Genomic DNA, 16,683 nt, shown 5'->3' with positions numbered 1-16,683 from the left:
GGCTATGAAATGAACAATGTGATCTGAAGATTTTATTTTATTTTATTTTATTTTATTTTATTTTATTTTATTTTATTTTATTTCATTTTATGAAGTACAGTGATAATTTTTAAGAACTTCTGATGCCATGACACTTGTTTTTTTATAGATTGTTTTCATAGTTTATATTTAAGCTAAGGCTTTTTCCCCTCACTTACAGTCCCTGTGACAGAATTTTCAGAAAATTCACGATCAAAAGTGTAAAACTGAATTGCTGCATTTCTTTCAGTGTTTAGTGCAGCTTTGCAGCAAGCCTCACATGCCCAGACAGATTCCCTGTCGATCATCATCATGTGCACAATGGCCATTTTTCTTTGATTTCTGACCAAGCTGCAAAGTGTACGTGGGCAAAAGATGTGTGTGAAAAGCTTTGTATATAGTGAAAGATAAAATACTGAATATCCACTGGTGGTATTCAAAGTGCTCAGCGTACATGGCAAAACAAGAGGTAGCTCTTTTGTGATGACTTCTCCAATAGATTTTATAGATTTCTTCTCCAATAGATTATTCATATTTACCTCCCAAGTCTGATCCAAACTTCACATGAACACCATGGAGCCTCAGATCAGCCCTACATCTCACACTTTGTCTCTGTCTTTGCTCCTTTCTGAATGAGAAAGGGGGAGCAGCTCTCACCACATTAAAGGTGCATATAGAAAGGTGACAAATTTATTATAATATCCTTCCTGGAACAAGATGGCCCTGCTTTTTAAAAGGCACCTGGAAAAATCCATTTGTCAGTGTTTTCTATAAGCTTTGGTGGGATTCTGCAACCCCTGGGGCATCAGGGATAGAGTGTGATGGGTCTGCTGACACATTTCTAATACCAAGCATGATCTGGTTTTGAGCACTCAGCTTGCAATGTAGCCTCAAATAAATCATCACTAAATCTCAGCCTGCTTCCACCTTTCCCTATCCCATCCTTTGACACAGTTGTTACTTCACTTATTCGTGCTGGTCAAGGAAACAGGAACTGGGATGAGTAAGATTTAAGATGTAAATCCATGCTAAAGATGTGTCACACTTTTCTTTCCTGTTCTTAATAAATCCTACAATACTTAATTGTAGTAATACGACAATACTTAATACAATACTTCTTAATAAATACTACAAATACTAGCTCTGGTATTTACTTAGTTAAGATAGAAGCTTCACATTCTTTTTACATACCTTGCTTATTTCAAACCCAAACACTTCCTCAAAGTAAGCAGGCTGACTAATTAGCAGCAAGTAAAAAGTCCAGCTTCTACAGAAGTTTGCAACTATTATTGCATAGACTGGCATAGATGTAAAAAATTTTCTCCATGGTGTTTTGTATTTCTGAAACACAGGAAGGGGATCCAGTTACCGTCTTGGTCATTATCAACTCTGCATCTTTCCTTACCCTTTTCTTCAGCTGTGGTCCAACAAGCACATCTCTGCACAGCATATAAACGTTACCACAAAATGCACAAATGGAGAAACTCGGTGATGCTTAATTGTATCACAACACTCATGCACAAGTGCTTTTATCTCAGTCATATAAATACGTACATGGACACAAGACCAAAATAGTAATGTCTTTAAATAATAATGTCTTTAAAAGAAAATGTTGCTGTATGTAAGGAAACAGTTAGATTTGACACTAACTACATGATTCCTTTCAGATTTACTGCAAACAGGCATTTTAGCATTTAAGTCTTAATTGCAGTCTTCCACCTTTTTTTTAATCAAGTCTCAGCTGAAACTGCTTGGTCAATATATTTTTTGTTTGTATTATTGTATTTTAAAAATAAATTGCAGAAAGAAAAAAAACCCGAAAGACAGATGGACAACCCTGCTGAGTCCCAGCACCTGTCCACAAGCCCAGGCTTCCACCCATCTGTGTTGATCCAAGCACAGGATCCATACCCAGATAAGTGCTTGAAAATCACTTCAGCAAGAATTCAGGCTCAATTCAGTCTACTATTGATTTGAATACTGGCTTTTCTTTAAAAAACAAACAAAAACCCAGCCTATAGATAGATATGTGCAACACCTTGTATACCTATTAAATTACATTTAAGTGAGAGGTAAGGATTGAGTGACTTAATTACTGAGAAGCCAGCCAGAAAATCTAACTTGATGGTATGGGAAGAATTTCAGCTTAAATATTTTAGAAGCAACTGAACTATTGATACAAGATAATCACTTTGAAAAAAAAATGTTTAATTAAAAAGCCACAGTAAAAAATAGAAATTGTACAGTCCAAATTAGAATTGTATGGACATCCTTCAAAGTAACTCGTTTCACATCAAATTTTCAAAACCATAAGCCCTACTGGATGCTGTTGAATATCAACTGAGACAGGCCCTCAATAGCACCCAAAAGTTTCAGCTATCAAAAAATGACTCCATCATATTTTCAGTTGCTTATTTAATACTAAACCAAGTTTTTACTAAGTCAAAAATTGTTAATTCCTCAGTTCAGTCAAGAACCAGTGTTCTGACCAAATAGGAAATATAATGAGGGTCTACTGGGAATGGATGGTGTAAAAATTTAAGCAGATGAAGTGAGGCTTAAACAATTTTTTTTTTATTTTCCTGAGTGAGTGAGCACACATGCCAATAGTTTCTTTAAAACTTTTCAGCAGTTACAGAAATAAGATGATTATTAGTTAGGACAGTAGGAATGTTAAGTGGCTGGAAAATTCAGAGTTCATACATGGTTTTTAGGTCATACATGGTTCATGAGAACTAAACCACTACACAACCAACATTATGAGAGGCTTTTTAACATGTCTCCAGCAAAATGAGAAATAAAGGGAATTGTTCTGAATTGTTCCCTGCAATAATGGGAAATGTTCTTATGGATCTCGAAACATGCTCTATTGCAACTTGCAGTTTTTCTGGCAGACAAAACATAAAATAATAATGATGGGCATTTTCTGGTGTTCTGGGGACCTCAAGAGACACTGAGCAGTGCTTTTCCTGCAGTTTGCTTTTAGGAAGAGGAAAACCTTCCATAAATTACTTATATAGGAAGGAAACTGACTTTTTCAGCTCAAGATATAAGAAAAGTCTAAATAAAGTTGCAGTTTCAAACGTAGCTGTACCTCTTTTTTATAATTTGAAGTAGACAAAGAGGCATAAATTCCATGAGTCATCTGCTAGAAGAACTGTGTTCTCTTAGTGCAAAAGTAGAATCCACCCAGAAATCCACCAGCAGATTTAAAAACTTCCCATGCCCCAGGAACACATTTGTTCAAATTGTTCAAAATGCACTTTTCAATCTTAAGGTGAGTGTTTGATTTTTTTGTTGTTGCCTTTTTTTGGTTGCTGGGATGCTTATTTTTCTTACTATCTCATTGGAAACCAGTGTGTGGGTAATGTTCTTACTTCCATTGCACCTAGGAGGTTGGCACTCTCTCCAATGCTTTCTTCTATGTATCTCCTTTCTTCATCTGTGATTGTAGGATGCTTTGCAGGACTCTCATATGAAACCAAAAGCCAAAACATGTACCAGACTATACCAAAGCTCCCTTTGGAACAGAAAGAAAGACTTTAAAAAGAAATGCACAATAAAGCAGCAAACAAGGAAGAAAAATCTGTGAAGCATTACAACAAGTTTAAATGGCAATTGTTGTCAGTGCTTCTTTACTGAGTTTTCTCAGTAGACATAACTCTACAACAGAGAGTTTGGTCCTGTGAATAATACTTGTGCAAAATGCATGCAGAACTATAGCACAGTGAAGTAGTCTCTGCTTTGTTTACAGAATTATTTCACTGCAAGTGAATATTCACTGATCTTAACATCAATTTGTACAATGAAGCAGCTTCCATTTCATTTCACCAAACTGTAAATGAAGGCCCATCCAGCTTTAAGATGCTGATGTTTGATTACTGCATTAAATTTTTACCTGCAGAATAGAAGACTCTGCCAACTTTTTCAACATAGCAACGCACTTCCTGAGTAGTTTATTAAATTTCTATAATGCTTCCACTTAATTCCCATAAACACAGTCTGAATTCCCTTGGGGCATTCTTTTCTGTCAGTGTAGGTTAACATAACTGGTGTGGATAAAGTTATGTAGGTCTTCAGGTAAAAATCAGGACAACTTATTCAGGGCAGGTACTCTAAATTTGCAGTTTTACCAGTGTGAGAGGTGTTAATGTGAGCAGAGATACATAGATCTGCCCAGAAGTTTGCACTGCTTGTGCTAAAAGTAATGGAGGTTTCAAGGTGAGCTAGCTTTTCTTATTTTATTATCTTGCTTTCTTACATACTCTTTTTAAATTCTATTCTCTCATTGCTCTTTTCTCTAGACTGTATTTTTAGATTAAAAGTCCCAGTTCTCTGGGTTTTTTTTGTCCTCCTAACAGTAGCTGTTACATTTTTAGAAGAGGTGGAGGAAGGTGAGACAATCCTGGAGTGAGAGGAGCAGAAATGCATACCATACACATAGAACACAGAAGACCACCCAGTATATTGCACTAGAATCCCAGCTAGAGGCATTGCAATCACAGCTCCTGCATAGGAACCTACAAAACAAGACATGTGGGTGAGCAGGGGGGAATAAATCAGTTTCAACACTCTCGTGCATTACAAGTGGAGGGAAGGCAGGAGGACAAAGTTACTCACCACAAAAGGAGGTGGTTGCCAACCTACTCCTCTCTAATGGGGGGGCCCACTTGCTCCAGATGCCGTGGCAGGCAGGGTAGGTGACCCCCTGGGAAATGGGGGTACCACAGGTTAGCTAAGGCTGGTCAGGCACTCACTTAATTGTCTTTGCATGAGCTTTTGTCTTTAGTTGCTATAAACAAGAGGTTGAGAATGCTTTGCACCTTTACAGCAAAATCTGAACACAGCCACAGAAAAACGTCAATATTCGAGTTGGGTTTTGTGTATCACTTCAAATCATTACAGAGACTGTATGAAACAAATATAAAACATGTTTCCTTTTGTTCCCCCTCCCCTCCCCTCCCAGGAAAGAATTCCAAATCGTTAAAGAGTATTAGTGCACAAGAACCAGAGTCAAAGGAAGGAGGACAACACAGATTCTTGAAGTCTTTCTAATGCAGGACTGATTTATCCAGCCCTTATTTTTTTTTAACCTAACATTTAAAGCAAAATTTAGGTAATATTGATTAAAGTGACACTGCTCTAAAACTAGAAAATAAGATCTATAACCATTTAGAAATATGCTCTTTAGAGAAGTTTTTCACTCTGTCTTCAATGAACCTACTTGAGCATATAAAGTAAGTATTTGAATGATATTATTTGACTTTATTTTAAACCAGCTACCTTTTAGATCTCTCTTCAAAACCAGCCTTTAACTTAGCAATAGAAAAATTAAACCTGCAGTGTTGAAATTTTTAAAGGTGTTACACGAAATATACAGTAATTTCTGATTAAGATGTCCAAAAGTACACAAATTTGTGATTAGAAATTATGGTACATGCATATACACCATATATGTATTTTTATATAGGTCATATAAAATAACCTATATAAAGGTTATATAAAAAAAGGAAAAGGAAAGTGGAAGGGGAAGGGAAGGGAAGGGAAGGGAAGGGAAGGGAAGGGAAGGGAAGGGAAGGGAAGGGAAGGGAAGGGAAGGGAAGGGGAAGGGAAGGAAAAAAGGAAAAAGGAAAAAGGAAAAAGGAAAAAGGCTCAATTATTTTTTCCCTCTTTTAAATTATGGTAAGTCTCTTATTCATTCCAACAAAAACATGGCATGGTCAGGACTTAAGATATAACCTTAGGTTTTTGTTAAATATTTGCCCTGTGATGCTGACCAACAAGTAATTGTTGAGAATTACACCAGTCTAAGCCTTATGCAGTATAGGAGTTCAGTGAAACATCAGTGCTAAATGCATACCTCACTGGCTTCTCATTTTGCCATGACATTTTATAGCTGAAGGAAAACCAAATAGCAATAATTCATACATTGAAATCCTTTACACTGAACATCAGTAATAAATTTAAGACCATTTCTATCTTCCTTGCAGAGCTACAGTTGCTAGTTAAAGGCTAACTAACACCATGACATTCACTACTTTTACAGTTTTCCACACCTCTACAAGGCCCTGCAGGATCCTCACGAAGATGACACATCCATAGTGCACCCTGGCTGCAGATGGGATTAGCATGTTCAGGGAAGATGTCAGCAGTATAGCAGCACCAAACACTCTGCAAAGGCAGCAAAAAAGGGGAAAGTAAGTGACCTCAGTGCTCTCCCAACTGATTTGCTCTCCATACATATGCTCATGTATCAATGTAGGTGTTCCCTACGTGTCTTCTTTATATGGGGAATATGCTGACTGCACTGGAAAAGTGTCTGCTTCCATCTAGTGTAATAATCTGTCTGTAAGACCCAGAGCAAACATGGATGTGTTCATCTACTTAGCGTCATTTCCTAAGGAAATATATCTTATGCAATCACAGGTATAGATATTAATTTCCCTATAAACACCCACTTTAATTTTCACACTAATTTCAACCAAATCCGATTGAATTCTCCACCCTCTAGAAACAAAGTTAGAATTTGTCTCCAAAGGGGGTGCTAAAAGAGATTGTCAGTAAAAGAGTTCCTCATGTGCTTTAATTGTAAGAAAGTGACACCATACATTTACTCCTCATAAAGCAGAAGAGAATTCACTTTCATACAGGCCAAAAGCATGGGGAGGAATTTCAGAGCTGGGATTTCCTTAGGGGATAATCAATCTGGAAACATATATCTGTAGAAACCAGATAATTCTTACTGCTGTTTTTTCAGAGGCTACTCACTGAAAATTTCTCATTTTGATTCCACAGCACCCTAATTTGAAATAAAGCACCTTACAAAGTCTAAATAAATGCATGAAGTGGTGATTCATTTTCAATTCCACTGATTTGATGGGATTTTTATTTGATTCGATTAATATCCACCTCTTGTAGGAGGAAACCCTTTGCCAGCATTATTGTGTCTTTTTTTTGTCTAAAGCTGCATAATGCAAATATAAATTTGATGACATATGACATCACAGCATCTGATGTGGAACTGATTTGACAGAAACCTTTGACCTCCACTTGTGTTCTTCAGAAACTGGTACAGTGCCATAAGTCACTGAGAAACAGACCTTGGGCTAAAGATGCAGGATGAAAATCCTCCTCAAAGACACAATGTTCCACATTCTGTATTGTGAAAAATGCATGCATTTTATGATTGGCTTTTCACAACTATTGAAATGAATATTATATGTGTTGTGTTAGAAAGTGATGCTGTATTAATTCTTTTAAGTAGTGTGCTAAATATAGTTTTAGGTTATAAAAAATGTTCAAATAGAAACTGTGCTATGTAAGATACTTTTTTTACAGAAAGGACTCGCAGTGAGATTGCAGCCACAGGACACCTGAATCCTTCAGAGAAAGAGAATTTATTGCTCCATTATCAGGAGAAACGAACTTCTTCCTGCCTCGAAGGCGCTGTCAGGATTGAGAGGAAGAACCTGACACTGCCCAGACAGAATCCTGTGTTTGAATGGAATTTATGCATCATGTATGAAGTGTATGAATATGCAACAGGCTGTTGTTTTTAAGGGTTAATCCTCTGTTAACGTGGGGCCTTTTTCAGGCTCGTGCTGCCCAGAAAAGGTACCCGGACGTCCGTAACTCTTTGTGTCTATTGTCTCATATTGTCCTAATCCAAATTGTCCAAATTATTATTACTCTAATTGTATTAGTATTTTTATAACCATTTTATTACTATTAAACTTTTAACATTTTAAAAACAAGTGATTGGCGTTTTTCACATATATGTAGAATCACAGTCTGAAACAAATCTTCAAATAGCAAGCTGAGGATATGCCACTTTTGTTTGACCCATATTGAAGGGCATGGTAAGGAATCTTCAATAAAAAGCCCTAAATCTCCTCTCCTCATTGTGCTCCCTTTGATCTCTGTCTCAAGTTAAACAACATGTATCTGTCTGTACAGCATATTTCTGGCTCTGCTTGTTAGCATGTTCAATACATTTGCTGGGACTGACTGTGCACCTGATTGTGTTGCATTGTGAGGACTATTTTGACCTGAATTGTCTTCTACTCTTGATTTCCTAACATGTAAGTTTCTACTCCAAAACTACATGCACTTCATTTTCTTACAATTTAACATCTCCTTATGCTCACATAAACTCCAGTGGTGTCTTGGCCTGGTAAGATCACGTGAAGATAGAATATTAAAAAATGCCATCTCTTTACAAGGATGAGATTTACAAAATGGTTGCAGTAGGTAACTGTTCCTCCAAGGAACAGTTTTTTAATCCTGTATCTGAAATCAGCCTCTACTTGCACACAGCTGAAAGCTAATTTTCCCAGAACTGCCTCTGTCCTCATGTTTACTGAAGAGAAGCTGTTTCCTTGAGTCTGGTCCTTCTCAAGACAAGGAAAATGCAACTGAAGGAATGATCAGAGACATGCTTCTCCCAGACTGAAATCTGGCCTGCATTTAGACATACGAGCGCTGGGGAATACTCCGTTACACCAGGGTGTAGATGATGAAATAATTCTGCAGCACCGCTTGTGAGCCAATTCTCTGTCTGAACTATGCTTCATAAGAATGATTTCCTCTCTCTCCCCAGAAATCGAAGGATTTAAAAGTGGAATAAGTTAAATTATGATTCTTGCAAGAAATGGCTTTTTTATGCTTTTTGTGAGTCCCTATTAGAAGTGATGTCATGCATGGCTATTTTAGTGAGTCCATTTCCTCTATAGCTCAATCAAGAGCAAATAAACCTTTCTATATTTGCTTTGTATCTCTCAGCACACAATCATAAATATCATAAGCATTTCTCCTTAAGGCCCCTTAATCTTCTTAGGTTTATTTCCACAAATACTAAATTCTACCTAACAAAATACTGTAATATAGTGGTGTTTTTTATAAAACCTTACTGTTTTATTGCTTTAAATATCTCACTTAGCAATATTTATTATTATTTATATAAAATAAAACTTATTTTGAGCTATAGCAATCAAAATATGCAGCTCACATTTGAATATATTTAGTTTAGGAACATTCTGATTGTTCCTAGGGCATTTCTAAACTATTTTGCTGACTCACACATCAAACCCTCAAATTGTACAATCCTTTTTTTTTTTTTTTTCTTACATTTTTTCCTGGCTATTAAGCTAGTGATTTATGATCCTTTATGTTTAATTTCTGCACCTTGCTCAATTTTTCTACAACACTAACTCCAGCAATGGGTTAGAAAGTTTAGATTTCTGATGTTGCCATGGCAAATTAAATGTGTGTGTGGTTCCACTGTCATTTCCAGCTTGTTTAGGAGTGTTAGTTCCTCTCCACACCCCACTGCATTTTTGTACAGTTTTCTACAAGTGTAGTTGTACACTTTCTACTTGCACAGTTTTGTACAAGTGCCACTTTGCCCTCTTGGTGTTCTGGTGTCACACTGAGTGAAGAGCTGTGGCCCTTGCTGGACACACATTTTTAAAGCTGCTGTGCCCTTGGTGCCTCCCCAGTTGTTTGCACAGCTGGGCTCTGGAGTGAGCCCAGCCTTGCTGCAGGGAGTCCCTGGGCTGAGCTCAGCCTTGGAAATCCAGGTGGCTGCACTTTCATTCTGAGGTATCCTTGCAAATCCATTGCATTCTGGGCACACTCCAAACCCCACAAAAGCTTTTAATGCCATGGCACAAAGTGAAACCTTTAGCAGACTGAAGGTAAACTCTGGGAAAAGGGAGTTATAGCACAGAGATGGAGCAGGTGAGCCCAATGGCACTGCCATAATTCTGGGCCCTTGCCTTAGGATGGAATTAAAATGTCATGACAAGTCTTCAGCAGCCCCTAGCCTTGCAAAAAAATTCCTTTCTGACTCAAAATCAGCAACTACATCTGTAAGAAAATAAACACATACAGAGAAGACAATAAATACAGTAGTAGTGTGTCAAAGAGATGGGAAAAACCCCAATAAGTCCTCATAAGTGACCAGAAGCAGTCCTGAAACAAAAAATTATGCTTTATTTATCTATTTCTATTTCTAGACTGAGTAGTTCTATTTCTATAGCTTATCTATTTCTATTTCTAGACTGAGTAGACTCAGTCCCAAAAATCCGAATCTAACATTGATCTTCAGTGTTTTGCTGACCCTGGCCTCAAAGATCATGAACTGTGACTTAATCCTCCTGCAATATAAGGAGTAATAATAGTAAAATCATATTTGAATGCGAGACATTTGGGATAGGAGAAGAGAAAGAAAATTACTTTGACAGCTCAGGAGCAGTGCTTAGAATGGAATGAGGTTGCATGGGGAATTAATCTGTTTGGGTTCCAAGTCAGTTGGCTCATTTTTCTCTTTTAAACAAAAGAAAAATAAGTGTATTTTTGGATTTCTAATCTCTGCATCTTTGCAGCAGCCCTATTGTCATCCACCTTTGTCGGGAAATTCACATTCCATGAGCATTCTGCAGTGTTACAGATATTCTGCAGTGTTTTACAGATATTGTTACACAGCTGGAAGCAGAGTCAGCTCCAGAAGTGATCTGAGCACAGAGCACAGGCAGATGGATGGCATATCCAGTTACACACAGGATAACTGAAAGTGAGGAGTCCTCATTAGAGGCATCCTTTTACCCCAGGGACTGGGAATGAAAATTGCTGCAAAGGATTCATGGAACATAAAACTAAAGGCCCTTTTAGGCGTGTATGCGGTGGAATCAATTCCTCATCTGAGCCTCCTGTATTTTTATTTATGTCAATTTTTTAATAGATTTGATAAATTCCACAATTATTGATGTCTCTATTCTCTGGATAATGACAAAACACTGAAGATCAATGTTAGATTCTGATTTTTGGGACCGAGTCCACTCAGTCTAGAAATAGAAAAAGAATGGATCTTTTCTAAAGCATATGAAGTACCTTAACTAAATTTGTCCTTTAAAAAAGATTGAAAAGTAACTCTGTATATTTAAAATGAATTTTTAAACATTTGTTTAAACAAGAAAATGCTGTACTTTTAAGATGTGTAAATATATGCTGTATCAGTGAATTATTAACATAATTTCATTACAATTCAAAATCAATAAAGAACAGTAAGTCTCGGTCACTTACAACTACAAAACACCATTGCATGTATTTAAACAGATTTGCATTGAAAAGTACAAAGGTATGGAAAGTATTCAATGGCTTCCATAGAAAATTAACTCAGGACTGTAACTGAATAATTTTTCCCTCCAAAGTGCCACTGATCATCATTTCATGGAAGATCTATCTGCTGAATAGGAAAGTTTGACTGTTTTGTTTGTTTTCTAGGGAATCAGAGGGTGTGGGTGGGTGTGTGGGGATGTGTGTGAAAGCATTTTGCACCACTACAATAAATTAAATTCAAATAATTAAAAATTGGTTTATTCTGACTGTAAACAGGAACCTATGGAAAATATAAACCATGGTCCTTTCTGAAAAACCTCTGATTTGACAATTTCACAATTTCAATATTGATCATATTCTAGAGGACATTGTTTTCATTGGATGAAGTGTGTGTTTTGATCAAATACTTGATTTGTAAACAGTGATAGAACATTTTCCCTAGTCATAGTTACAAATTCATTAGGTAAGTTTGTTAGGTACATAGGGTGGAAAACAAAGAGGATTGAAAACACAACCTTTCTTCTGAAGTTTTCCCAACCTAGTTTAAAGATTAGACTAAAAAACCCGCCATTATAAAACAAATTTAATTTATTTGGATTCAAGCCGGTGAGTTGGTTTGCCATTTTCCTTACAGAAATCACATGAAATATGTCGAAGAAATACTTATTTTATGAATCAGATAGAAAAGTTAAAGCTGGGTTTTGACTATCCTTTGCTGTTCTTTTTTGAACAGTGCTTTTTTGGGAGAGTGCTCGTGGGCAGCAGCTCTGAGCAGCAGAACATGTGTCACATAATGCGACTTTTTGGACTATTCTGTCAGCTCGAGCTTTCTGAAATGTATTATTTCACTTTGACTCTACCTATTGTCTTTATCTGTGACACACCTTCTCCTGCAAAGGGCAGCAACACAACACAGACGTGGCTCTGCTGTACTTTCATACCATCCAAACCATATTCTGTCTGAGAGGCACTGCAAGGCTCGCTGCTGCACTAGATGCTTCATTTTGTCCACTAAAACACAATGTCCACAAAGAAGGAAGACAGGACCTAACTGGAATGTCTGTGGGCTTACAGCAGCTTTTCAGAATCTTTTCTTCTGTGACAATGACACTTTGTGATCCACACCTCAACTTAGATTTTTCTTTGAATCTACAGAAATTTCAGGTCTTAACTGGCACTTAATATTTCCCTCCTTACAAAGCATATCTCTACCTGTACCAGCTGTGATGATCAGGGCCTTCTAAGACTTTGATACAGAAAATGTGCATTTTGATGACCTGAATTTGCTATGGTTCAATCTGCCAGGTTGGAAGATAAAAAAATCCCAAAATATTAATGAGATTTTTAGCAAAACAGAGGATTCAAGGGACTGGATCAAGCACTGGATGTGGAATGCCATGCAAAGATTAAATCCATGTGTATCAGCAAGCCAGAAGTCCTTTACATTTCTGCCTTCTTCAAAGCCCACTGATGCCACAGACTCATACCAAAACCACAAACAGTTTTCAGGCTGTGCCTTCCCTTGCCTGTTCACAGGCCTGGTTTTTGATATGTCAGTGTATATTTTGTAAAAACTTGGGCACTGTTGGATGACAGCATCACTGGAATGGATGCTAAATGTAAAAGAATCCTGGGTCATTAAATTCAAATTATTGTTCTTACCAGCAAGTGCATTTACATTATCCTTTCATAAACAGATCTGTTTCCATCTGAGAAGTTACAAGCATTTGGCCTACTTAGTAGTTTTTCTTTTTCAACTTTTCACTTCATATATCCAGTATATATCTTCTACATATAGAAGACAGATATATAGATATATATATAGAGATATATATAAAAGACATATATCCAGTATATGTCTTCTACCCTTGTTGTTTTATTTTAATGGTTTTAATCCCTTCAGTTTCCACAACCTCAATCCTGTTTTCTTTCTTTTACATCACTAAGCAAATCAGATCCTCTAGATCTTGTCTTGCTTTTTTCCTTCATTCATTTGCTCACTCTGCTAATCCTCTCTTTCCTGTCTGAATTCAGCTGGGGAATCTCTCAACCTGTGGTTTTGTTTTACAACTCATTCTATCTATATATGTCTAGATAAAGCTCTGACTCATTCCTTCTAGCTCATTAGCTTTGGGACAGCTTGCTCTTTAAATATGTAATCTGCTAAATAATGTTTCAAACCAGGACTGTCTCTTTCAAATCAGCTTACCAACATGCTGTGGTTCAGCTGTCTCTGCTGATTTAGGGATATGTAACACACTTATCACAGCAATCACCTGTAGGTTTAATTCTAAAATGCTTTGTGGAGTTATTTGGGAGGATAACTACTATGTGTTGGACTCAAAAGCTGGACATCTGTACTGCTTTTTGGGGTGTTTTCTGGTTTATGGGGCACAGGTTACAGCTGATTGTATCAGGACTGCTCAGAGCAAAGGCAGATTCCTTCAGAGCACAATGACAGTGACATTAGTGGTTTTATGCAAACAACCTAAATAACATTTTGTTGCATCAAACCCGGTGTACAAATTGTTTTGGACTGAAGTAACAAAGCAAATAGAGGTGGTTAAGGATACTTGTTGCACAGAGTGTGTGCAATTAATGCTCTGAAGCATCCCTGGGTTTTGTTTCAGAGACAGATTATTATTATTATTATTATTATTATTATTATTATTATTATTATTATTATTATTATTATTATTATTATTATTATTATTATTATTTAGATACCACTGTAAATGCAGTGAGGATTTGTGGAAACTCGGGACCAGAAGAGAACTGGGGGCAAAGTTATTTGACAGCATTGACATATCTGGATGATATAATCCTAATAAATAAGAAGTTTCTTAATCAGCTGGTTCTGAAAGGGGTGTCCTGACATGGGGGTTGGAACTGGGGGATCTTTAAGGTCCCTTCCAACCCAAACCATTCTAGGATTTTCTGAAAGTATCTGTGTAATTTTATGAAAACTGTGTAGTGGATTTTATACAAATAAAGATTTCAAAGGATTTTCATCAGTGGAGGATGGAATGCAAAAAATAAGCTGGAATTTCAAACATAACCCTACTTCTGTAGTTATATCTCAACAAGGACGGTTAAATTCAGAAAACTTTAGATTTAGTCCTGAAAAAATTAGTCAAGGATAAATGTGGTTCTCTGCATTTTGTGTCATGAGGATTACTTCCCTTCTGTATTTAATTAGTTCCAAAATGCCACAGTTGTCAGTGCAGTGTTATACAGCTGCTTCTCAGCACCAGAGAAAATAACATTTTAGCCTATAACAGTCTTGCATGAGGTGCCTTGAAAGCTAAAAGTTAAGCACCATTAATGATGGTTTACCTGTATCCAACGTAGGTAAACATAAACTGTGCCCTTGCTGACTCTGAAAAGGTTATTTTTGCTTAATAAATAATCAAGGAAAAATAATCTTTCACTGACTGTGAAAAGATTAATTTTGCTTGATAATAGTGTGATTTTTTTTCTTTTTTTTTTTTTTTCTTCAGCTGTTCCACATGCATTTTCTGCTTTTCTTCATATTCATCTCCTTGACTGCAAACTGTGAGTAACCACTCATTTGGAAGACTCACACTACCTGTATTGATTTTTAAAAATTATATACCTATCATCTCACTTGTTCATTTCCTTTGTAACCTAAATACTCCTGATAATATTTGTCTTAGTCTAGTTGTCTTTTTCAGTCTGTAATCACTCTGAGAACCCTGTGGTAATCACATATCCTCTGAACAGAGAGAGACAAAGCTGTCCCAGGATTTTCCTGGGAAGCTGGGAGAAAGCTCAGGGAAAGAAATTAAAAAAAAATATTATCTCTGTTTCTGTAATTGTTGTTTATAGATATGATTCTCTGGTGGTGTTCACAGGGGTCCCAGGACGAGGGAAGAGGTGAGAATCTTGACTCCATGGTTCAGAAGGCTGATTTATTATTTTATGATATATATTATATTAAAAGAAAATGATATACTAAAACTATACTAAAGAAAGAGAAAGGAGACATCAGAAAGCTAGCAAAGAAAGGAATTGAATGATAATAAAATCTTGTGACTGACCAGAGTCCAACACAGCTGGACCTGTGATTGGTCATCAAGTAGAAACAACTCGCTGGAGTTGTTGGACCAATCACAGATGCACCTGTTGCATTCCACAGCAGCAAATAATTATTGTTTTTCTTTTCCTCTGGGGCCTCTCACCTTCTCAGGAGAAAAAATCCTGGCAAAAGAATTTTTCATGAAATATGTCAGTGACGTGGTTCTCCAGAGTGTGCTACTCATAGCTCACCAATAGGTGAGAGAAGATTACTAAAGGCCAATCAGGTCTTAGGTCCACCACTCTTTCTATAAGAACTGTAGATTTCTGATAATAAAGTGCCTTTTCATGCCTCCTGATGATGGAGTCTCTGTGTCACCTTTGGCTGCCCCAATATCCCTTTGGTGATAATAACCCTGCCTCTGTTAACTTTTACTTATGTTTATATTTCAAATTAACTAAGTGGAACTGAAGCTATTGTGGGGAGACACTGTTTAGCTGTTCTGTGGCACATACAGTCATTCTGACTGGTACAGGCTCTTTCCTGATGACTCTGTTGACCCATCTCCTGTAAACATCTCCCTGTGAAATGCTCACCCTGACAATTTATGTTTTCCTAGATGATAGACAGAATGCAGTGTTCTATTCTGATTTGGGCCTTTAATTTGCATAAAACAGCACAGGGATAACAAAACTGGGATTGTGCCATGAATATTGGAGTGGTAGATGAACTCAGACACCCAAAAAAACAGAGACAATAATCTGCCTCTGCCATTAGAGATGAACACTTGTTCCCTAGGCTGGACGTGCTTCGTAGGACAATTGCTGAAAACTGAACTTCTTTCAAAACAGTCTGTGGCCAGAAGCCATAGTAGAACAGCTTTATTTGGCTTTCTTAAATCAAGATAAAGCAGGTTATTTTCATTCCTCTGTGTGTATGGGAGGAGGGGGATGTGTCTCTGTGCTCCTCACACTAAATCCTATTACGAGCCCTTCATGAAGCATTAATATGTAAGAGCCGACCTCCCGCCATCTAATCCAGTTTAATAAGGGCTTGGATACATTATTAATTTTTGTCACACATCTGAGGCCCCCTTTTATCAAGCACAACCCCCACCCAAATCCCTTGTTGCATCATTAAATTGTGAAAACAGCTTCATCACTCACGACAGAAAAATGGAAGGTCCCTGAACCATATGGCAGAGGGAGCAGCAGCACCAGCACCAGTTTCCCCAGTGCCCTTCTTGGACAGACCGGGACTCAAAGGAGCCTGCAATGCAGCAGGGTGACAGAAGCATCCTGGGGGCTTTTTGTGCAATTTTGGCTTCTTTGCCTGGGAACAGATGAGCCCCACAGCAGTGCCAGGGTCAGAGAGCAGCTCAGCCTGCAGGATTTGGGGCTGGATGTGAAAGGTGGGGTTGGCAAGTGCAGCTCTGGGGGTTCCCTCACAATGCAAGGTCAGCTCTAGTCCTCAGAAGTTCAGAAGTTGGCACTTGTTTAATCAGCCAC

At 37.4% G+C, this 16,683-nt stretch overlaps 1 protein-coding gene across 1 annotated transcript in view; it reads right to left on the bottom strand.

Moving 5' to 3' along the window:
* Window positions 1-16,683, bottom strand: part of SLC17A6 (solute carrier family 17 member 6) — a 30,581-nt gene that overhangs the window by 5,332 nt on the left and 8,566 nt on the right. The window contains exons 4-8 of the mRNA XM_066551472.1: window positions 6,075-6,189; window positions 4,639-4,726; window positions 4,452-4,538; window positions 3,396-3,538; window positions 1,210-1,359 (exon numbers count right to left, since the gene is read on the bottom strand). Coding sequence (XP_066407569.1) covers window positions 1,210-1,359; window positions 3,396-3,538; window positions 4,452-4,538; window positions 4,639-4,726; window positions 6,075-6,189 — 583 coding nt within the window. The remainder of the gene's footprint in view (window positions 1-1,209; window positions 1,360-3,395; window positions 3,539-4,451; window positions 4,539-4,638; window positions 4,727-6,074; window positions 6,190-16,683) is intronic.

The sequence above is a fragment of the Molothrus aeneus genome, chromosome 6 (genome assembly GCF_037042795.1).
Source record: "Molothrus aeneus isolate 106 chromosome 6, BPBGC_Maene_1.0, whole genome shotgun sequence".
Taxonomy (NCBI): Eukaryota; Metazoa; Chordata; class Aves; order Passeriformes; family Icteridae; genus Molothrus; species Molothrus aeneus.
This window is presented reverse-complemented; position numbering and strand designations above follow the sequence as displayed.